The sequence below is a fragment of the Coffea arabica genome, chromosome 2e, assembly GCF_036785885.1.
Source record: "Coffea arabica cultivar ET-39 chromosome 2e, Coffea Arabica ET-39 HiFi, whole genome shotgun sequence".
NCBI classification, from domain to species: domain Eukaryota; kingdom Viridiplantae; phylum Streptophyta; class Magnoliopsida; order Gentianales; family Rubiaceae; genus Coffea; species Coffea arabica.
Genome location: NC_092313.1, coordinates 67,735,805 through 67,760,449, shown reverse-complemented (window position 1 = coordinate 67,760,449; position 24,645 = coordinate 67,735,805). Strand labels below are relative to the sequence as shown.

General features: G+C 37.4%; 1 protein-coding gene and 1 non-coding gene across 2 annotated transcripts; one reads left to right on the top strand and one right to left on the bottom strand.

Moving 5' to 3' along the window:
- Window positions 1–7,495: 7,495 nt before the first annotated feature.
- Window positions 7,496–8,757, bottom strand: LOC113729364 (uncharacterized). Its single transcript, XM_027253669.2, has 2 exons — window positions 8,457–8,757; window positions 7,496–8,418 (listed from the first exon to the last, which is right to left on the bottom strand). Exons 1-2 carry the CDS (start codon window positions 8,755–8,757, stop codon window positions 7,496–7,498), a joined length of 1,224 nt encoding a protein of 407 aa, XP_027109470.1.
- On the top strand, window positions 8,091–8,197 carry LOC113733533 (small nucleolar RNA R71). Its single transcript, XR_003459045.1, has one exon. It is a non-coding gene; the product is annotated as a small nucleolar RNA R71 (small nucleolar RNA).
- Window positions 8,758–24,645: the final 15,888 nt, after the last annotated feature.

Sequence of the window (24,645 nt, the reverse complement as noted above, 5' to 3'; positions counted from 1 at the left end):
GTTAGGAAATGTAATGCATAATGGCTGTTGGTTCACGTTAGGGGTTGCCAACTCCCTCAAAGTGTTTGGGGCTGCCATTGCTACTCGGGGGATATGCACTTCCTCTTCTTTAGATTCACTTGATGAATCACTGGAAACAAACTCTTGCTCAGATTCTGAAGGTGACGTTGAATCTTGTTGCCTACGCAACTTTGCCTCCTTGATCAACCATCTTGCAGTCTTCTCGATCTCTGGATCAAATTCTAATTCTCCTATACGAGAATATCGATGCATAAAATAAAAATAAAAATAAAAACTAAAGTCTGTGCAATAAGTCACTTAAAACACCAGTTCCCTGGCAACGGCGCCAAAATTTGGTGGGTGTCAAACCTCCAAAAATAAAGTTAAACATAACAGCCTAATTGCCAACCAATACAATCTCAAATTTAATTTGTAAACAGGGCAAGTAGGGTCGTCTCCTCAGGGAACTGGTAGGCAAATCACACAGGAAAATGGGGGGAGAGATTTTTAGCAATCGTACCAACTAATTAAAAAAGAATAAAAACTGAAATTCAAAGTTAGTAAGATAGTGGGAACCAAATTACACAAACAACAATTAATTAAAACAACCTAATCAAGGAATTAATCTTGGCACCGAAGCACACACCTGATCACAGATACAAGGGACAATTCATATACTCACGAATAAACTGGTTATAGTGGTCAAGCGGCGCGCCCAACCACCAATCTTTCCTTAATTTTATGGTAGTCAAGAGACGCTCATAAACTACCCTCTTGTGACTAGACAACCCCAGAAACGCTCACAGGATTTAATGTAGCCACAACATTAGGAATTAGAAAAACCCAATTCTAGATGACAAACACACATGCGGATTTATTAGGCTAGATTAATTATCTCTACGATCCAAATTAGACCGCTTGCGAGGCGGTGCAATTGTCTCGTTTGCCACTAATCAAGATGCTTAAAGGCGACGCGCCAACATCCTAATTGGCTATCAATTATTTAGATAATCGAATAACAGGTCTAAGTATCCAATAAATCTAAATAATAATAACTCAGGGAAAAATAGAGAATAATCAAATATCCATGAACATATAAATTAAAAATAAGCAATTAAAACGATCTCACAGTTATGGTGCTCCGATCCTCGATTTATTCCTCAACTAGATAAAAGATTCAGCCTTGCCTCATGTTTGTTGCAATCCCAAGCTTCAATCTCGTGTTCATTAATCAAAAGCAAAGTGCCCAACCTCTAAATCACGTTACAAAGGAAGAAAAGGAAAAAAAACCAACTAGTCTAAGCAACGAGACCCAAGGTCTTAGTCTCGCGGGATCCAGCTTTTTTTCTCTTCACTCCGTAGTCAATTCCCAATTTCTTTCTGGAAGCAACCTTCCCCGGTTCCTTATATTCCTCAAGCTTTCAAAATTCTCTCCTACTAAAAAGGATTAGCAATTTGACTCCCCCTAAAACTTAGCAGTTTCCCTTTTTTTTTTTAGCCAATCACATTGTTGTATCTTTTTAGAAATATCTTCCTTTATTTTTCTCCATGATTTGTTGCCAAAATATTATCTGAAGATGTCTCCAAATCCAACGCAACTTCAAAACACAGCTCCCAAAAATAGTGGCAAGCTTCTAGGGATAAGTGTCACGGTCCGTCTTTCAGGATTCACTCTGCAATCTTTGGCGTGAGCACGCCCTGGAATGTATAGTCTTCTGGAAATTCGCCTTTTTTATCACTTTTAACACCAATTGCCTGTAATTAACACAAATACCAATTATGAGCAGAAATCCAATACTTTGCATAATAAACTGTCAAAATTAAGACCAAATAACCACAAATAAAATGCATAATTATATCCCTATCAAATTCCCCCACACCAAGACAATGCTTGTCCTCAAGCATTTCAAACTTTAAATATACAACCAAGCGAGCAAACATTTTGCAGCAGTTGAATTCAAGACAATGGCTATTAATCAAAGCAAATATTGACAATGTATAATTTAGATAACTGTCAAGTACTGATGACAAATTTTACGAGATAACTCTCCAACTAGCTTTTAAAACCAACGACTCTTTCAAATCCAGACTAACTAATCTAAGAATAGAAAATATCCAACCAACATTTTTTTTTATTAACCGGTCCAACTATTAAGCAAAATCTCAACATAAAGACTCATGGATCCGCAGGCAATACAATTATTCACATACTTTCATGCTCGTATCCTCTTTTTTTTTCATTTTTTTTTCTGTTTCTTTTTCCTCTCTTTTTTTTTCCTCCTTCTTGACGGAAGTGCTTAGTCTTGAGCAATTCAAGTCTTTTGACGCGAACTCCGACATCTCCCCAATGAAGGAGCCTGGTTACTCAACTTTAATCGTTTAAAGACCACATACTCATAATTATCGCTGCTTTTTGATGCGAAAATCGACACTTTAGGTGAAAACCCCCGATTACTAGTCAATGATAACCAGCGGAGTATAACCGAATATTATTCACAAATAAACACCCAAGTAAAATTAAAACCATGCAAGCCTGCTTCATTTCCTTAACATGGAGAACTAAGATTAATAGTTGAACCAGTTCACACAAAAATGTCAGAAAAATATTTACAATGCCTAGAAAAGTTAACCAAGGGAAATTGCAAGAGTCACCAAATCTCAAATATTTACCAGAGAGTCATCCTAAAATTTTACCATATCATACTTAACATATTATCATCTAAAACCGTAACAATGGTTAAATTTGAAAATCTAGCCATTGCTTAGCAGGGCTAAACCATAAAAATCCAAAAGGCATGGTAAAGGTTTCTTTTTTTTTTTGAAGAAGGAAAAGCAGTAAGAAGGAAAAGCTAGACTACTCCCCCCACACCTAAGGTCTACATTGTCCTCAATGTAAGAACGAAAAGTTGAAGTTAAGTGAAGGGAGCAAAAAACTTCCCTGAATGAATAAAAACTGCAGCAAAACACCATGGTAGAGGAGGTGTCAGGGACTGGCAGCGTGGAGCCTCCGACGGTGGTGTGGTGTAGCGTTGCTTCAGATGGAAGCGGAAGTCTTCAATCCAAGCCTGTGTCCCCAAAGTCGACTAGAGTTGCTGTAAGGCGTGACCACGCCTTATAAGGCAGAGTCTTCTGCCCAAGCATTTCTACGGTGTTCAAGAGTATCACTTATAGGACGTGGGCATGCCTTGTAAATCCAAGTCTCTTGCCCAACACCAAAAAAAAAAAAAAAAACTTGCAATGAAACAAAACAACCCAAAATCAACGAAAAACGAAAGAGAACGGTAACAAAAAAAAATGGAGGCCTTGGGTTGCCTCCCAAGAAGCGCCTTTCTTTAACGTCTTTGGCTAGACGACTCCACAGTGAGCAATTAGGCATAGATAGGATCTATCAAGTGTACTTCTTCCACAGTGCCAATGTCTGAAACATCAACAAACGGTTTTAAACGGTGACCATTAACCGTAAAACTCTTATTAGTCTCTAAATTCTGGATTTCAACCACACCATTGGGAAAAATATTGACTACCACATATGGTCCAATCCAATGGGATTTTAACTTACTTGGCATGAATTTCAACCGTGAATTGAACAAGAGTACCTTTTGTCCTGGGAAAAAGTGTTTTACACGCAATAGGCGGTCATGAAACTGCTTGGTACGCTCTTTGTACAAACGTGCATTGTCATATGCTTCAAGACGAATTTCCTCCAACTCCTGGAGTTGGAGCTTTCTCTCTTTGCCATCTCTATCCGCATGCAAATTGCATTGCTTGACTGCCCAAAATGCACGATGCGCAATAGCCACAGGTAAATAACACATCTTACCAAACACCAACCTATATGGGGACATTCCAATGGGCGTTTTATACGCCGTTCGATATGCCCACAAAGCATCATCCAATCGCAAGCTCCAATCCTTACTGTTGGGGTTAACCGTTTTCTCCAATATGCTCTTGATCTCTTGATTGGAGACTTCAGCTTGCCCATTGGTTTGAGGATGATATGTTGTACTCACACGATGGTGCACTCCATATTTTCTCATGAAAGCTGCAATGGTGCGATTGCAGAAATGGGTACCTTGATCACTGATGATGACTCTCGGCACCCCGAACCTACTAAAAATGTGGGATTTGAGAAATCCTACAACAACTTGAGAATCATTAGTCCGGGTAGCTTTTGCTTCTACCCATTTCGATACATAGTCAACTGCTAACAGAATATACAAAAATCCAAAAGAGTTAGGAAAAGGTCCCATAAAGTCCATACTCCAAACATCAAACACTTCACAAAATAACATAGGCACTTGAGACATTTCATCCCTATGAGACAAACTCCCAAATTTTTGACATTTTTCACAGCTTTTACAAAATGCATAAGTATCACGAAACAATGTTTCCCAATAAAAGCCACAATCAAGGATTTTTCTAGCAGTTCTCTTAGGTCCAAAATGGGCACCACATGCATAATTATGACAATGAGCAAGGATAGAAGGAGTTTCACTTTCAAGTACACATTTATGAATAATTTGATTAGAGCCTATTTTCCACAGATATGGCTCGTCCCAAATATAGTATCGAGAATCATGGATTATCTTATCCCTCTTACTCTTACTCATGCCAATAGGAAATTTATGACTACCCAAAAAGTTCACAGTATCTGCATACCAAGGTTCCTTACCTTTGAGATAGAAAAGATGTTCATCAGGAAATACCTGAGATATGGGAACTGCTTCCTCTTCTCTTATCAACCTACTCAAATGGTCAGCTACTGAATTATCCACCCCTCTCCGATCCTTGATCTCCCAGTCAAATTCTTGCAGCAAGAGCACCCAACGAATGAGTCTTGGCTTGGACTCCTTTTTTGACAGGAGATACTTCAAAGCTGCGTGATCAGAGTAAACCGTTACTTTTGACCCCAATAGATATGATCTAAATTTCTCAAAAGCGAAAACAATAGCTAGAAGCTCCTTCTCCGTGGTGGTGTAGTTGCATTGAGCTGGTGTTAATGTTTTTGACGCATAGTATATCACGTGACTACACTTCCCACTCCGCTGTCCAAGCACACCTCCTACGGCATACTGACTGGCGTCACACATGAGCTCAAAGGATAGCTTCCAGTTTGGGGGTTGGATGATTGGTGCTGTGGTCAACATACCCTTGAGTGTGTCAAAGGACAATTTACAATCATCTCCAAAGTTGAATGGCACCTCCTTTTGAAGCAGGCGAGACAACGGTTGAGCAATTTTTGAAAAATCTTTTATGAAACGCCTGTAAAAACCTGCATGGCCTAGAAAACTACGAATATCCTTGACATTAGTAGGGTAAGGTAGACTAGTGATCAAATCAATTTTATCCTTATCTACCTCAATATCCCTTGATGAAACAACATGGCCCAAAACTATGCCTTCCTTAACCATGAAATGACATTTTCATAATTAAGAACCAAGTTTGTTTCAATGCATCTTTTCAAAACCTTTGTTAAATGGTCTAGGCACTGATCAAAAGAATCACCATATACTGTAAAATCATCCATGAAAATTTCAATGCAATTATCAATCATATCAGAGAAAATACTCATCATGCATCTTTGAAATGTTCTAGGAGCATTACACAAACCAAAAGACATAAGGCGATATGCAAAAGTTCTAAAAGGGCAGGTAAAAGTGGTTTTATGTTGGTTCTCTTGAGCAACAATAATTTGATAATATCCGGAGTAACCATCTAAAAAGCAAAAGAAACGCTTACCTGCCAACCTCTCAAGCATTTCATCAATAAATGGGAGTAGAAAGTGGTCTTTCCGAGTTGCGGCATTTAACTTCCTAAAGTCAATGCACATTCTCCACCCATTTTGTAATCTCATTGGCACTAACTCATTCTTTTCATTTTTCACCAATGTGATTCCAGTATTTTTAGGAACAACATGGACTGGACTTACCCACTGGCTGTCAGAAATAGGAAAAATAATTCCTAATTCTAAGAGTTTGAGAATCTCTTTCATCACCACCTCCTTCATTGCGGGATTGAACTTGCGTTGATACTCTCTCACGGGTTTTGCGTCCGACTCCAAAAGGATGTGATGCATGCAAATGGATGGATTGATGCCTTTGATGTCTGCTAACGTCCATTCAATTGCTGGTTTAAATTCCCGTAAAACCCGTAAGAGCCTCTCTTCTTGCAATGCAGTTAAATCATTGGCAATGATTACAGGCAAAGTCTTGTTATCTCCCAAGTAAGCATATTTCAAATGCTCGGGCAGTTCCTTCAATTCCACATTAGGTGCCTGTTGAACAGAAGGTAGAATTCTTCCATTAGAAGTGGGTAATGGTAGAAAAGAATTTTCAAACCTGCCTGGAAGCGGATGTAGTGAATGTAAGGACGTGATAGCTTCTTTGACTTCCTCCTCCTCCATGTCGTCCACTTCCAAATTGGTCTTGCCTTGTTGTAAGACAAAGTCCAACTTGTCCCCCATGAAATTCTGTTCAAAATTCTCTTGCACGATGGTGTTAGTCATGCCAACAAAATTTATAGACTCAGTATCCACAGGATGCTTCATTGCATCAAAAATATTGAAAGTGACCTTCTCTCCATCAAATTCCACAGATAAAGTCCCTTCATGTACATTTATTTTAGTCCTTGCTATACTCATGAAGGGTCTACCCAAAAGAATCACAGCTGAATTAGTAGAGTATTCATCATTCATATCAACAATGTAAAAATTCATAGGAATAATGAATTCATTGACCTTTACTAGAACATCTTCAACTAGGCCCTCAGGGTAGACATTAGACCTATTTGCTAGTTGAATGATTACCCTAGTTTCTTTGAGGGGTCCTAAATTCAAAACTTTAAAAATTGAAAGAGGCATGACATTTATTGAAGCACCTAAGTCAAGCATGCTTTTTTCAATTCTTTGATTGCCAATTATGCATGGTATAGTAAACATTCCTGGATCCTTACATTTCTGGGCCAACTTCCTTTGAAAAATCACTGAGACATTCTCCCCCACCTTCACCTTGTCATCCAGACTCAACTTATTGCGATTAGTGCATAAGCCCTTCAAAAATTTAGCATATTTAGGCAATTGCCTAATAGCATGCAACAAAGGAATATTGATCTCCACTTTCCTGAAGGTGTCCAAAATCTCTTTCTCAGATTCTTCCTTTTTAGCTTTTGTAAACCTGTCAGAAAAAAGAGGAGGAATGTCAACTCTCTTTGAGACTTCAGAGGATTGTTTCTCTTCTTCCTCTCCCACCTTCCTGGGCACTTCTTCTTCTTTGGCGTGGGCACGCCTAGGAGACTGTACCTCCTTGCCACTCCGTAATTGCATTGTACTGGCATTCTCCTTGGGATTAGGAATTACTTGAGATGGTAACTTCCCTCTATTGTTATTTTCCAAGTTGCTCATGGAAGTTGCCAATTGGGACATTTGTGCTTCCAAATTCCTAATGCTAGCACGAGTCTCTTGTTGAAATCTGTGAGACTCCTGTTGAGATCTTTGAGCCTATTGCTGTAATTGACTCGTGCTTTGGGCCAGTGACTTCACCATATCTTCAAGAGACATGTTTGAATTGGAAGTGGATGGTTGTTGCACTGGTGGCCGTGGTTGGAAATGTTGTTGAAAACCAGGGGGTTTTGAAGCATAGCTAAAGTTAGGATGATTTCGCCACTCTGGGTTGTAATTGGGTGCAAAAGGATCATTCCTTCGTGGAGGTGGTCCAGAAAAATCTCCCACTATGTTGGCTTGCTCAGGTGAATCCTCCTGGAGAGTTGGACACATGTCAGTCATGTGTCCGGGAGCAGCACAGATACCACAAGTCTTCACAGATTGTAATTGCCCCCTTGCCATTTGACGCACCAGAGAGGTAAGCTCAGACAGTTTACCCTCTAAGTCAGAGTGGTTCACTTCATTGACCCTTCTTATTGCTCCATCAGCTCTCACTCCAAATTGGTGGGAATTTTCAGTCATGGTGGAGATCAATAACGTGGCTTCGTCTGTGGTCTTGTTAACCAGAGCACCGCCACTGGCTGCATCTAACATGCTCCTATCCATGGGTGATAATCCCTCGTAGAAATATTGTATTAAGAGTTGGTCAGGGATTTGATGATGCGGGCAGCTGGTACACAGTTGTTTAAAGCGCTCCCAGTACTCATATAGAATTTTCCCATTCGCCTGCCTAACTCCACATATTTCTTTCCTTATATTGGCGGCTCTAGAGGCAGGGAAAAATTTCTCGAGGAATCTTCTCTTCAAGTCTTCCCACGTAGTGATGGATCCTGATGGCAGGTAAAATAACCAATCTTTAGCCTTATCTGCCAAAGAGAAAGGGAACGCTCTCAACTTGATGTGGTCCTCAGTGACTCCTTGAGGTTTCATTGTGGAGCACACCACATGAAATTCTTTCAAGTGTTTATGTGGGTCTTCACCTGCAATACCACGAAAAATAGGAAGTAATGAATAAGACCAGATTTAAGCTCAAATGCCTCTTCCGTGTTAGGAAATGTAATGCATAATGGCTGTTGGTTCACGTTAGGGGTTGCCAACTCCCTCAAAGTGTTTGGGGCTGCCATTGCTACTCGGGGGATATGCACTTCCTCTTCTTTAGATTCACTTGATGAATCACTGGAAACAAACTCTTGCTCAGATTCTGAAGGTGACGTTGAATCTTGTTGCCTACGCAACTTTGCCTCCTTGATCAACCATCTTGCAGTCTTCTCGATCTCTGGATCAAATTCTAATTCTCCTATACGAGAATATCGATGCATAAAATAAAAATAAAAATAAAAACTAAAGTCTGTGCAATAAGTCACTTAAAACACCAGTTCCCTGGCAACGGCGCCAAAATTTGGTGGGTGTCAAACCTCCAAAAATAAAGTTAAACATAACAGCCTAATTGCCAACCAATACAATCTCAAATTTAATTTGTAAACAGGGCAAGTAGGGTCGTCTCCTCAGGGAACTGGTAGGCAAATCACACAGGAAAATGGGGGGAGAGATTTTTAGCAATCGTACCAACTAATTAAAAAAGAATAAAAACTGAAATTCAAAGTTAGTAAGATAGTGGGAACCAAATTACACAAACAACAATTAATTAAAACAACCTAATCAAGGAATTAATCTTGGCACCGAAGCACACACCTGATCACAGATACAAGGGACAATTCATATACTCACGAATAAACTGGTTATAGTGGTCAAGCGACGCGCCCAACCACCAATCTTTTCTTAATTTTATGGTAGTCAAGAGACGCTCATAAACTACCCTCTTGTGACTAGACAACCCCAGAAATGCTCACAGGATTTAATGTAGCCACAAAATTAGGAGTTAGAAAGACCCAATTCTAAATGACAAACACACATGCGGATTTATTTAGGCAAGATTAATTATCCCCACGATCCAAATTAGACCACTTGCGAGGCGGTGCAATTGTCTCGTTTGCCACTAATCAAGATGCTTAAAGGCGACGCGCCAACATCCTAATTGGCTATCAATTATTTAGACAATCGAATAATAGGTCTAATTATCCAATAAATCTAAATAATAATAACTCAGGGAAAAATAGATAATAATCAAATATCCATGAACATATAAATTAAAAATAAGCAATTAAAACGATCTCACAGTTATGGTGCCCCGATCCTCGATTTATTCCTCAACTAGATAAAAGATTCAGCCTTGCCTCATGTTTGTTGCAATCCCAAGCTTCAATCTCGTGTTCATTAATCAAAAGCAAAGTGCCCAACCTCTAAATCACGTTACAAAGGAAGAAAAGGAAAAAAAACCAACTAGTCTAAGCAACGAGACCCAAGGTCTTAGTCTCGCGGGATCCGACTTTTTTTCTCTTCACTCCGTAGTCAATTCCCAATTTCTTTCTGGAAGCAACCTCCCCCGGTTCCTTATATTCCTCAAGCTTTCAGAATTCTCTCCTACCAAAAAGGATTAGCAATTTGACTCCTCCTAAAACTCAGCAGCTTCCCTTTTTTTTTTAGCCAATCACATTGTTGTATCTTTTTAGAAATATCTTCCCTTATTTTTCTCCATGATTTGTTGCCAAAATATTATCTGAAGATGTCTCCAAATCCAACGCAACTTCAAAACACAGCTCCCAAAAATAATGGCAAGCTTCTAGGGATAAGTGTCACGGTCCGTCTTTCGGGATTCACTCTGCGATCTCTGGCGTGAGCACGCCCTGGAATGAATAGTCTTCTGGAAATTCTCCTTTTTTATCACTTTTAACACCAATTGCCTGTAATTAACACAAATACCAATTATGAGCAGAAATTCAATACTTTGCATAATAAACTGCCAAAATTAAGACCAAATAACCACAAATAAAATGCATAATTATATCCCTATCACAGCCCATCACTGTCCAACCAAAAACACAGCTTAATCCCACTCCGGCACCAACTGACAAAATCATGCAGAAGTCTTCTCTTTCTATTTCTCCCCCCCAACTCAGATCCTACCTTTACCTTAAAATTCATCGGACCTTAAAGTCATGAATGGCAAACCACCATATAAGTGGTTTGCATAACCACACCCAACAATTAAATCAACAGTACTATGTTATGGGTCTTTTTCTCACCTCAAGCCATCTTTGCTAGATCTTTTACACACCTGTTTGCACTTGTTTTAGCTTTCAAGTACTCCAACAGAAGACAAAAAAGGAGTTAGATATTTTCCAATTTAGTTGTGTTACACTTTGTAGCCTAGTAATCAACAGACCAGATTTTATATAAGCACCTGAAAGTTCATCTTTGCAAAACAAAGTTACGAGTGAAAACTCAATTTATGTAGGGAAGGGAGATTTGGGTACAAGGAAATTAATATAAGAGGGAAATATGATATGATACTGCTGAGTTTAGCATAAAAGCTGTATGGGCAGTGTTGGAGGAGCTGAAGGGAAAGACATGTGGAGTGATATTGGCCATGGCGGAGAAGAGAAGAAAGATTTGAGTGATGGGTGGGGACGAAATAAAGATCCAGGGGCTCTTGGAAAAGGAAGGAAAAGAGGTTTGGGTTGAGCAAGGGAGATGAGAGTTAGGAAAATACTAACTAACCGGTCGGTAACCCAATTATCTTTGAAATGACTAGATAATAGCAAGGATGAGATACTTCCGTAACTGAGTTATGACATAGTTACGGAATGTAACTTAAGTGTTATTGCCAGATTATGAATTCTTTTGTTGATAAGACATTTTTTATCTACTCGAGTCTACTTGTTGTCCGTCTATTTCTTCTGCAATAATTTTATTCAATGTGTCGATTGTTGTAAATGAAACATTTTGATTTGATCCTACTCTTGTCATGTATCTGTGGTCACGCACAGTACTTATTGAACTACATAGAATTGTTACAATTGGAGATCGTAAATCCAACTTAGCTAATAAGAATATTAATAAGATGAAATTGAAATTTCTAATTCGACTCTTAAAACCTTCCATTTCTTTCGTCGCCCTTGTAAAACTCGAATTCTTCTCTTAAACAAGAAAAAAAATTATGATTCGACTTATTAAGACAGAAATAGTTGCTTATCTTGTGAGTGAGTTAGGCACTTCTTATAATTATCGTTTAAATTGAGTGTATAATGTTTAGAGTAACCGGCATCTGTTTGAAAATAACAGTAGTTATAAGTTCGTAAAAAAAATGAATAGTCACATGAATTTGGCTAGATACACAAAAGTAATCAATTTAAACATGTTTTCATCATTGTAATAAAATAGTTAGTCTTCATAAACATCTAGCATCACAAGTTTGCAATTTCAAGTTTTGGTGCCCCTTAACCCCTTTTTAACTAGAATTAACAAGTTGTACTTCTTGACCAACTGGACCTTACGGTTAGTTGGATGGATATACGCACCTAACCCGCTGAGATTCATCTTTACGTACGTCAAGTTTTATACTGCTAAGAGAAAGTAACATTATTCATGGAAAGGTATAAATAGAAAAAAGACAAAGTCAGCTATTTAAGATACTGATCCAAATTGAATTTGACAAAAAAAAAGGCTATTAAACCGGTTCATAGAAATAGCCTTGTACAAAATCTTCAGCTGATGCTAGCAAATGAACCCTCATTCCCTATTATTTTACTTTATTTAGTTATTTATCTATTTACTTGCTAGAATTTTCTCATAATTTTAAACAAAAAAAACAAAGATCAAAATATAGGACAACTTTCAAGTGGTTTTTGTGATCTATCAACATTTCAAATCAAGACCGCAATTTCGATACCTAATAATTTTTTCCACATGCAAAGAATGAAGACAAGAGTGAAGATTAATTATATAACTCTTGTGACATGTCTTTGGGTAGTTCAATTGGTCAACTGTCGTGCTTTCATTTTGACAAGTTTTATAACGCGTATCTTACATATTTAGGTTAGGAAAATGTTATGTTTTCATTTTCAAATTTATACATGTGCTTATCCAGTTCTAACAAGCCCAAGACTTGCAACTAACAACGACAATGGGACTGTTTCTTTCCACAAAAATTGGCACATTATCTTCCCAATCAACCCAAAGCTACTAATACCAATTTTTGAGCTTTCAAAAAAAAATAATGAGATACTAATGATACCAATTTTACCAATTCAAGTCTCCAATCATTGTAGTCCAGGTCTTCTTTAAAAGTGAATGTTAGACTTTCTCAGCCAAAATGTCAGAGCTTTATGGAGATGATGACAGGTGGGCGACATTTAATTCTGGAACGTCTCTGTGGTTCTTATCCTTGCAAGCATCCTTTCATTTTGTGGCACAAGTCAAGCTTCTATTACAATTTGATACGGTAGCAATTCGCATATACAGTGTGTTGGTACCTTTATATTTACATGGTTTTATTACGCTGTCCAAAGTCTTTACTTTTTATACACTTGTCTTAGTTGAAGTATAAAGTTTTGTTAATGCCGGGTTGTGGTGTTCCAAAACCTGCATAAATAGTTAATTAACAAATCCATATAGAATTTGTTGAAATGGCTTCTCAAAACCTTGGTTTAAGAAACTTGGATCAATAAACTAGCAAGTTACCAATGTTTGAGGGTGTCCAGATGCGTTCGTCAGCCATTTCCCAAGCCATCTTCTCAGAAATCCAATCCATGGTGGGGATACAATTCAAACAAGTTATTCGACTGCAATCATTTTGTCAGTTATATGATTGAACGAATTCGTCTGGGGGTAGGGTTGCATACAAAGTTGTCCGCTGGGAGACAAAAGAGACAGGGAGCTATATACTTAATACGGATGGATGTACTAAGGGTAATCCAGGAGTAGGTGGAGGTGGTGGCGTTCTTCGGGGTTCAACTGACTTACCAATGATTGCCTTCTCGGCCTATCTGGGAGAAACTACTTGTCTCCGAGCAGAGGCTCGTGCCCTTCTTATGGGTCTTCAAACCTGTATACATAAGGGTTTCGGGAACATATGTGTACAATCGGATTCATTGGTTTTAGTTGGGATCATTCAGTGTCGTACTCAGTGTCCGTGGCAAATTCGAAGAGAGGTCAACCAGATTTGGCAGTTAGTAGAAGATCCAGCTTGTTGAATTCAAAGCCTTGAATTCAAAACCTAAATTGTAGACTTTTTCAAGTCACAATTGTTGAATTTGTGGCATCAATTTATATTCCACATCGATAGAGTTGAGAGCTTGGGTAAGGGCTTAAGAGTTATAAATAACTCTCAAGCAATTCAATACAATTACACCAAGTACCAAAAATAAAAGAATTACCCAAAAAGGATTTTGTAATTCTTTTGTAATTTTTCTTCTCCCAAAATTTATAAAAGCGGGTCGCTTGAGCGGTGCTCGGAGATTAGGCAAAATTGGCCAAACTTCGTTATCAATTTTCGGGTGCATTCTTTCCTTATCTTTTTTATTTGTTCCGCATTTATTTATTAGTTTCTTTTTTATTGTAGTATAGCATTCAATATATTTGTCTATATTTGTCGGGTTTATTTGTAGTATTTTATACGATTCATTTGGGTGTATTTTCTTATTCGTGTGTACGTAATATTTATGTATATACGGGTTTAGTTATGATAATACACCGTGCACGTAAATTCTGTCTAGGAGACTGGGTTTTAAGTGGGACCTCTTGTGACCCCTCCAGCCTTTCTTGAAAATTTTTTTGGAATGGTAATTCTGTCTAAGGAGATTGTTTCGACGATTTTTCTTGGAAATTACTGAATCGGTTTAATCACTAGTTATATTTTTTTGAGTGAAAAATTACTCGATTTCCCCAACAAGTGGTATCAGAGCCGAATGTTCGTTCTTTGGCTTGTTTGTAGTTTGTTATATTGAATACTATCATTTGAGTCTGTAATGGTATCTGACAATTCCACGTCAAGAATTATATCTGGGGCATCGGCTTCCTCGTCCACATGGTCGAGGATTCCAATATCAAGTTTGAAGGTGGCGGTAGAGACATTTGACGGTACTGGCCATTTTGGCATGTGGCAAGGCGAGGTCATGGATTCCCTTTTCCAACAGGGTCTTGACATTGCCATTGAAGAAAAGAAATCAAATGACATAGAAGAGAAGGAGTGGAGTACCATAAATCGGTTGGCATGCGAAACTATTCGATCGTGTTTGTCCAAAGAGCAAAAGTATGCTTTCAAGAACGAGACTTCTGCATGGAAATTGTGGAGGGTATTGAAGGAGAAATTTCTGAAGAAGAGTGGTCAGAATAAACTCCTAATGAAGAAAAGATTGTTCCGATTCGATTACCAACCAGGTACTACTATGAATGAACACATCACTATGTTTAATAAGTTAGTAACAGACCTGTTAAATTTAGATGTAAATTTTGAAGATGAAGATTTGGCTTTGATGTTGTTGTCGTCCTTTCCTGATGAATTTGAACATTTGGATACTACGTTACTTCATGGGAAGGAAAATGTGTCTTTAGATGCTGTATGTTCTGCTTTGTATAGTTATGAATTGAGAAAGCAAGATAAAATAAAGAATAAAGTAGCTACAGCAGATGAAGCGTTAGTGGCAAGGGGTCGTCAACAAAGCCAATCAAAGGGGAGAAGAGGAAGATCCAAATTTAAAGGTAGAGTTGCCAAAAATGAGTGTGCTTTCTGTCGTGAGAAAGGGCACTGGAAGAAAGACTGTCCAAAGTTAAAGAAGAAAAGGAAAGCTCCGCAAGACGTAAATGTTACAGAATACAAAAGTGATGCGGAATCAGATTTTTCTTTGGCTGATCACCTTTAACATCCCATCCAGATGAGTGGATTTTGAATTCAACTTGTACCTATCATATGTCTCCCATGCGGGAGTGGTTCTTTGAATTTGAAGAACTTGATGGTGGAGTTGTGTACATGAAAAATGACAATCCATGTAAAACAGGTGGGATAGGTTCAATCAAGCTGCGTAATCATGATGGATCCACTAGAATCTTGAAGGATGTTCGGTACGTGCTGAATTTGAAGAGGAATCTCATCTTCTTGGGACTTTTGGAGTCAAAAAGTTTGGAAGTGAAGATGCGAGATGGAATTCTTAAAGTAACTAAGGGAGCACTTGTGATGTTGAAAGGTGTGAGAAAGAATAATCTGTATTACTACCAAGGTAGTACAGTTGTTGGGACAGCAGTAGCAGCAACATCTTCCAGTAGCAAGAAGGATGTGGAGGCAACAAAGTTGTGGCACATGCGATTGGGACATGCTGGTGAAAAATTCTTGCAAAATCTTGCCAAACAAGGATTATTAAAAGGTACGAAAGTTTGCAAATTAGAATTTTGTGAACATTGTATTCTGGAAAAATAAAGAAGAGTGAAATTTGGCACTGGTATTCATAATATCAAGGGTATTTTGGATTATGTGCACTCAGATGTGTGGGGACCTGCCAAGACTCCATTCCTTGGTGGCAGGTATTATTTTGTCACTTTTATTGATGATTTTTCCAAAAGAGTTTGGGTGTTTACTATGAAGAGTAAGGATGAGGTGCTAGGGATTTTCCTTAAATGGAAAGCACAGGTTGAAAATCAAACGAGAAGAAAGATCAAGGTTCTCCAAATAGACAACGGTGGAGAATACAAGAGTGATCCCTTCCAGAAGATATGTCAAGAATGTGGCATAGTTCGACACTTCACAGTTAGAAAAATATCGCAGCAGAATGAGGTGTCAGAGCGTATGAACAAGACACTAGTGGAGAAAGTACGTTGCATGCTGTCTAATGCTGGGTTAGGCAGAAAGTTTTGGACTGAGGCTGTGACATACGCTCAATATCTCGTTAATTGCTTGCCATCATCTGTAATCGGTGGCAAGACTCCATTAGAGGTATGGTCTGGAAAACCTGCAACAGATTATGATTTTTTACGTATTTTTGGTTCTACAGCATATTATCATGTAAATGAATTAAAGTTGGATTCACGTGCAAAGAAATATCTCTTTTATGGGCTTTAATGCTAGAGTTAAGAGATACCGTTTGTGATGTCTAGAAGCAAAGAAGACTATTATCAGCAGGGATGTTACCTTTAACGAATTTGTCATGTTGAATAAGGTAACACAAGATGGGACTAGTGGTACTCCGCAACAGGTGGAGTGTACGCCGAAATAGGTGGAGTTTGAGCAAATAATGGTGAGCCCAGCAAATAGCACCATCAGTGACTCTCCCATGACAGAAGAGGAGTCAGATGAGGAAGAGGTTTCAACCCAAGGACCTCAACAGCAGCAAGAGTCAATTGCCGTCAATAGAGCAAGAAGAGATATTCATAAACCTGCTCGTTTTGTTGACATGGTGGCCTATGCACTTCCAGTTATTGATGATGTTCCATCCACATTTTTTGAAACAGTTCGAAGTACAGAAAATGATAGATGAAAAGATGCTATGGAAGAAGAGATGCAATCTCTTCAGAAGAACAGGACGTGAAAACTGACACAACTACCAAAGGGCAAGAAGGCAATTGGATGCAAATAGATATTTGCAAAGAAAGAAGGATTTCCTGACAAGAATGATGTTCGCTACAAGGCAAGATTGGTGGCTAAAGGCTACGCTCAGAAGGAGGGAGTTGATTATAATGAGGTATTTTTCTCCAGTTGTTAAACATTTCTCTAATAGAATTTTGTTGGCCTTGGTAGCGCAGTTGAATTTGGAGCTAGCTCAACTTGATGTGAAGACCGCATTCCTTCACGATGACTTGAAGGAAGAAATCTATATATCTCAGCCATATGGATTTAAAGTTGCTGGTAAAGAAAATTGGGTTTGTAAGTTGAGCAAATCATTGTACGGATTGAAACAATCACCGAGGCAATGGTACAAACGATTTGACCAGTTCATGATGGGTCAGAGGTACACAAGAAGCAAATACGATCACTGTGTGTATTTGCGCAAATTACGAGATGATTCCTACATCTACTTACTCTTGTACGTTGATGATATGCTGATAGCGTCAAAGAGCCAAGTTAAAATTAACAAAATGAAGGCTCAGTTGAGTAAAGAGTTCGAGATGAAGGATTTGGGAGAAACCAAGAAAATTCTCGGCATGGAAATAAGTAGGGATAGATCGAGAGGCAAGTTTTGTCTGACACAGAAGTAGTATTTGAAAAAAGTACTACAACGTTTTGGCATGAATGAAGATTCAAAACCTGTAAGTGTTCTGCTTGTTTCTCATTTGAAACTTAGCAGCCTATTATTTCCAAAAACGGATGAAGAGCGAGCATACATGGCGAAAGTCCCGTATGCTAATGCAGTTGATAGCTTGATGTATGCAATAGTGTGTACGAGACCCGACATTTCACAGGCAGTTGGTGTGATAAGTAGGTTTATGCATGATCCAGGCAAGGGTCATTGGCAAGCTGTGAAATAGATTCTACGATATATCCAAAATACTGTAGATGTTGGATTAGTATTTGAGCAGGATGAATCACTTGGTCAATGTATAGTTGGATATTGTGATTCTGACTATGCAGGTGATTTGGATAAGCGACGTTCTACAACTGGCTACTTGTTCACATTTGCTAAGGTGTCAGTTAGTTGGAAGTCTACTTTGCAGTCAACGATGGCTTTGTCTACAACGGAGGCAGAGTATATGGCGATTACAGAAACTGTGAAGGAGGCAATTTGGCTTCAAGGATTGCTTGAAAACTTGGGAGTTGATAAAAAACACATTGATGTGTTTTGTAACAGTCAGAGTGCTATTCACTTAGCAAAAAACCAGGTCTTTCACGCAAGAACGAAACACATTGATGTTCGCTATCACTTTGTGCGGGAAATTCTCGAAGAAGAGGAGATTTTTCTCCAGAAGATTCGGACTACGGAGAATCCTACAGATATGCTGACCAACGTGGTTACAAGACCCAAGTTTGAATATTGTTTAAACTTGGTTAACATCCTGCACATTTGAGTTGGCGCCTGAGGGCGCAAATTTAAAGGCACCACAAGGACCATTTGTTATTTTTGTTAGTGAGAAGATTTGTATTTTTTGAGTGGGACTAGAAATTATGCCAAGATGGAGATTTGTTGAATTCAAAACCTTGAATTCAAAGCCTAAATTGTAGACTTTTTCAAGTCACAATTGTTGAATTTGTGGCATCAATTTATATCCCACATCTGTAGAGTTGAGAGCTTGGGTAAGGGCTTAAGAGTTATAAATAACTCTGAAGCAAATCAATTCAATTACACCAAGTACCAAAAACAAAAGAATTACCCAAAAAGGATTTTGTAATTCTTTTGTAATTTTTTCTCCCAAAATTTATAAAAGCGGGTCGCTTGAGCGGTGCTCGGAGATTAGGCAAAATTGACCAAACTCCGTTATCAATTTTTCGGGTGCGTTCTTTCCTTATCTTTTTTATTTGTTCCGCATTTATTTATTAGTTTCTTTTCTATTGTAGTATAATATTCAATATATTTGCCTATATTTGTCGGGTTTATTTGTAGTATTTTATACGATTCATTTGGGTGTATTTTCTTATTTGTGTGTACGTAATATTTATGTATACACGGGTCTAGTTGTGATAATATACCGTGCACGTAAATTCTGTCTAGGAGACTGGGTTTTAAGTGGGACCGCTTGTGACCCCTCCAGCCTTTCCTGAGAATTTATTTGGAATGGTAATTCTGTCTAAGGAGATTGTTTCAACGATCTTTTCTGGGAATTACTGAATCGATTTAATCACTAGTTGTATTTTTTTGAGTGAAAAATTACCCGATTTCCCCAACACAGCTAAAGTCTCACACTGTTATCGGGAGGCTAACACAGTTGCTGATGCTTTATCTAATGTGGGTATATCTCATCCAGATCAACAAATCAAGGTTTACGATACCTTCAGTATGTTCCCAAGGCTGGCTAGTGGGGCAATCCGCTTGGACAGATTAGGGATACCTTCAATTAGGAAAATTAGGAATATGTAAGAGAAATATTTTGTTCTCCATTCCATGAATAAATAAAAACATATTTGAAAAAAAAACTAACAAGTTACCTAATTATTCCCATATATACTAGTCATTGGGCGCATCTAATGCACGCATGCGAGGACAAAGATAGAGACAATAATAGCACCGATTCTGTCCTATTGAAACTTGGCAATCTACTTTTCTTCCAAATTCAAATAAATATATGTTAATCTTCTTCTTTTTTTTAAGTAGTTTTTTTTTTTCTAAAATCTTGTGATTCTTCTTTAGGAAACAAATGCTTAACTAAATCTTGGGTAATACTGCTCAAAAAGTAATTAATAAGAACTATCATCTTTCTAGAATCAGGTCTTCCGTTCAAAAGTAATTGTTAACCTTGTATTAACAGTTTTCCGTCTCATCTTTTCAACATAGACCATCGTTCAAATAATGTAAACCATAAGTATATATTTCCAAAAAAATCAACTACTGTTTATCACTCCATGTTTAGCCATACATTGTGCCATTGCTCTATATTCCCTTTTTTTTTTCTCCCAAGAAACTGTTGCAAGTTTAGGTGTTCTTGGTATCTTGAGCATGGAGCCCACAATTTTTTTTTATATCCAATTTTATGTTAGACTTTTAATAATTTTTTATTGATTATGTAGCCATGGTTGAACATTTGGATTTAATTAGTATTGTCTATTAACAAAATCGAGTGCTTGTTGTCTATAGAAGTCTAAGTCTTCTTTGACAATGAAATGTGGAATTTTTTGCTGTCACAATATCAGATCGTAATGTTACTGATGGTAAGTGACATTTGTGTTGTTTGAACGCTTTTCTCGTATGCTTGCAAGCATCTTTCATTTTTCTAACCCATACCGATTCTTTGGCAAATTTTTCTACCCATCGAGAACCTAGATTTCACAAAAGGTTATAATAGTTCCCCAAACCAGCATATCATATAAAAATGGAACAAAAAGGCAGTGCAATCCGCTTACAGTGTATGTCGGTACTACATTATCAGAACCCTACACACACACACATACGTATATACATCTTAAAGAAAAATCTATCTGTCCTGCTCTTAAACTATTCTCATTGCCCTTCTATAGCTCCTTAATAATACATTGTTGCAAACAAGTCCCTTAAGAAAAAAGTTGGTGCTAACAGAACGAGGGATAATATTGATCAAACACAAGAATTTCTTAACAGTTTTTTGACGAAATTGTCCATCCGACCATTGAACTATTTTTTTGCACTTTTTTGGCACCTCAATAATGCACTGTTGCACTGTTGCAACCAAACCCTTCAAAAAAAAGTGTCACATTTAAGGACTTACGTCAAATTTAGCTGTTAGCACTTACGAAATAAGGGGTAAAATTGACCAAGATATCAAGAGAAATGTCCTAAAATGCATCACAGATGAAATTGCCTCATTCTTTCATCAAAGCCCAATGAAGGTTAAGAAAAATGTCAAGAAGAAAATCGTTAAGAAATTTTCTTGTTTGGTCAATTTTACCCTTCATTCTATCAGCACCAACGGCTAAATTTGATGTAAATACTTAACATCACATTTTTTTTTGTTGAGGGGCTTGTTTACGACAATGTATTGTTGAGCGGCTAAATGAACTTAATAGGAATACTTTAGGGTCGGGCAGATAATTTCCTTGGTACCTTCTTGTGTTTGGTCAATTTTACACCTCATTCTGTTGGCACTAATGGCTACATTTAATGTAACCCCTCAAACGTGACACTCTTTTTATGAAGGAATTTGTTTGCGAAAATATATTATTTAGGGGTCAAAAGAGTGCAATAAGAATAATTTAGGGATTGGGTGGATAGTTTCCTCTATCTTAAATAGTTCGGTTGGGCAAAATTTTATGCTTTCATTTTCAAATTTATGGCATGTCCTTCCAACACCAACACGGCCAAGACTTACAACCACAATGGAATAGTTTCTTTCAACAAAATTGAAAGATTATCTTCCCATTAAACAGAGAAAAATACAGCTATACTAATTCTACCAATTTTGAGCTTGTTAAATATATGAGAGATTGGAGGAGTGTTTTGGGATAATTCTACCAATTCGGGTCTGCAATTTCTGAGTCCAGGTCTTCTTTGAAAGTGAATGTTGGACTTTCTCAAGCCTAGATGTCAGAGCGCTATGAGGATGATGGCAAGTGGGCGAGATTTAATGTCTGGAGCACATCTATACTTCCTATCCTTGCAAGCATATTTAAATTTTCTAGCGCTAGTCAAGACTTTATTCTGGGGCAAACTTTTCTAAGCATTAAGGACTAAGACTTCAAAAAATTTTACAGTTCCATAAAATAACATATTAAGGAAAAGTGGAACAAAAAAAATTACTACGTGATACGGTAGCAACTCGTATACAGTGTGCTGTATATTTACATGGTTTCATTACGTTATCCAAAGTCTTTTTTGGTGTAAATATATTAATTTCATATATATTCTCGTGCTCTTTTCAAATACTCATCTACATTGCCAAGTCGAGGTGTTCAAAACCGGATAAATCGTTAACCAACATACCCATATACAATTTGTTGAAATGGCTTCTTAAATGTTTGGACTAACTTCACCTTGCACTCCTAAACTTATATAACTTTTGCACTTTGTATCTTAAATTTCAATTTTAGATACCTTACACTCTAAATTCTCAATTTTAGATACTCTGTAACTCAAACTCTCAAGTTTGTCGTATCTAAATCCAATCAATGACAATAGATTCTTTTCAAGTTCGGGACACGGGGGATTTTTATCAGAAATAAACTAAAAATTAAACAATTTAACTAAAAATAATTAATTAATTAATACAAATTTAAATAGCAATCAAATAAATAATAAGTAAATTCTAGCCAAGGATACAACTACGCAGACACAGTCCATTCATCTTATCATTGATGCAAAGAAGGTTCACTTAATTTTATTAATAGGCTAGTTATAGTCGCCGAAAAACTCTAACGACCACCTTTTCCTTAATTTATTGATAACCAAGGTACGACCGTTGATTACCTCTAACCAGGAAATACTCCTAGGTACGACCGTAGGAATTAATTTCCTAATTGCATTAAAAACTAGAAAAGCCTAACCCAAATTAATAACACGCTACGAGGGTTATTTAAATCAGATTGCATGTTCTCCTAGTATGTGAAAATACTAGTTGTCACTAATATTAACCGACTAAACAATTACGGATTTAATTGATTAATTTGACAGGAGATTAATAAGTCAAATTGCACATCGGGCCCTTGATATCCAACTAACAAAATAATCCCATGGAAATTAAAATAGAAAACATGCAAATATTAACAAATTAAGGAACACGTAAAATTAATTAGATCTCACAGATATTTTGGGACTGCGTCTTCGCGTTGATCCTTGACTAGATGAGAAAATTAGCCACGCCTCATAAGAAAATTCCCACGCAATTTAATTGAACTCAAAGACATTTATCTCTTACTAATAATTGAAAATAAGAATTGTATTCTCTGTAGTCTAATACAATAAAAATAGTTTCATGGAAGAGACGGAAGAAAACAAGACACGCAAGAAATCTTCACCCCAAAACTAAAACTTCTCTGCCTAGACGGAAGAGAAGAAGAAAAACTGACTCTGGCCAAATGTGCGGCTTCCCCCATAAAACACACCAATTCCAAACTTCACTCTCCGCTGACCCAAGAAAACATTCCTTTCCCTACCTAATCAACTCCACCGAAAACAAAAGCAAAGGCTACTTTCCACAAAGGCACCGTGAATCAAGAAAGGAAATGATCTTTACACAATGGTCAAGTCTTCGCGGTCCCCACCTAATTGAGATGTTGGCCAGCCAAATTGAATTCCCAAATGCAATTCCATTCTTTCTCGTTGGTTTGCACCAGAATTGTGTAAAGCTTCACAATAATCTTCTCAAGAGGTTTCTGCTCCAATTTCTGAAATTATATCCAAATACCAAATATAAATATATATTGACAATTAAAGCAAATTAAAGCAATATTTGGCAAGGATAAAAAGGAATATTAACAATAAAATTACTAACAATTAACACCTTATCAATTCCCCCCACACTTAAATCATGCTTGTCCTCAAGCATGGGAACAACTAAATTCAACAATGGCTAACTCTCATTTCATTTACTGCCAAGCTACGCTTATCCCAAAATCAAGTTTTAGTGGCTAAGTGTCAAGACATATTTCTCCCGGTTAGCTCCTGAAATCATAGACTCGTCCAATTCATGGCTAAGTCGTCTAAGAAATCAAAATATTAAACTAGCAAAAGTTAGCAATTGGGTCAACTGAAAATCAAAAATCTCAACATTGAAGAACAAGGATCGGCAGGCCAACATGATCATAAGCTTACTTATTATTTTCTTTTCTCTCTTTTTTTTTTTTTTTTTTTTTTTTTTTTTTTTACTAATAAATGTTCAGTCCCAAGCTATTCAAGTCTTTTGACGTGAACTCTGACATTTTTAGATGAAAGAGCCCAGTTACTCAACTTTTCACAGCTTCAGGACTAACTACTCATAGATATCGCCACTTTTTGACGCGAAAGTCGACACTTGTGGTGAAGACTCCCGGTTACTGGGTGACGACACTAGCGGAGTAGGGTCATTTATTAATCACAATTAAAGCACCAGAAAACCAGATAATTAAAGATCATGGCCCACGTCATCTCCTAATATGGAGAACTAAGATCAACAATTGCCTAATCCACACAACAATTGCTAGTAAAATATTTATATTGCCTAAACAATTTAACCACAATTTGCACCAAGTCATTAAATTCATGATATTCACCAAGATAACATACGTTTACTTGCCATCTAAACAAAATTCATAGGATAAATCATAACCAGCAATAGAAGAGTGAGTTGCCACATTTATTCATCAAGACAACAATAAGAAAAGCAATAATTTAAAGAAACTCCAATCAAATCCAAATCTCCCCCACACTTAAAGTATACATTGCCCTCAATGTAACAAATATATAGTGAATAAGAAGATGAGCAACGAAACTCCCCTGAATCGTCAAGACATCGGTGGATTAGCCCCTGGGGTTGATCTGAGTCTCACCATTTTCTCCAAATATCACTCCAAACCACAATAGACAACAGTTTAAGTAAATTTAAGTGTTAAAGGCACCTCCCAATTGAACAAACAACTGTAACAAATTACCCACAGTTAGATACAAAGTACAGCAGTTTAAACACAATAAGTAAATCACACGACTAACCACAAGTCAATCTACTAAATAAATAAAAATCAAGCAAAGTAAAAAGAAACAAGCAAAGTAACACAGAAGTACCCAACT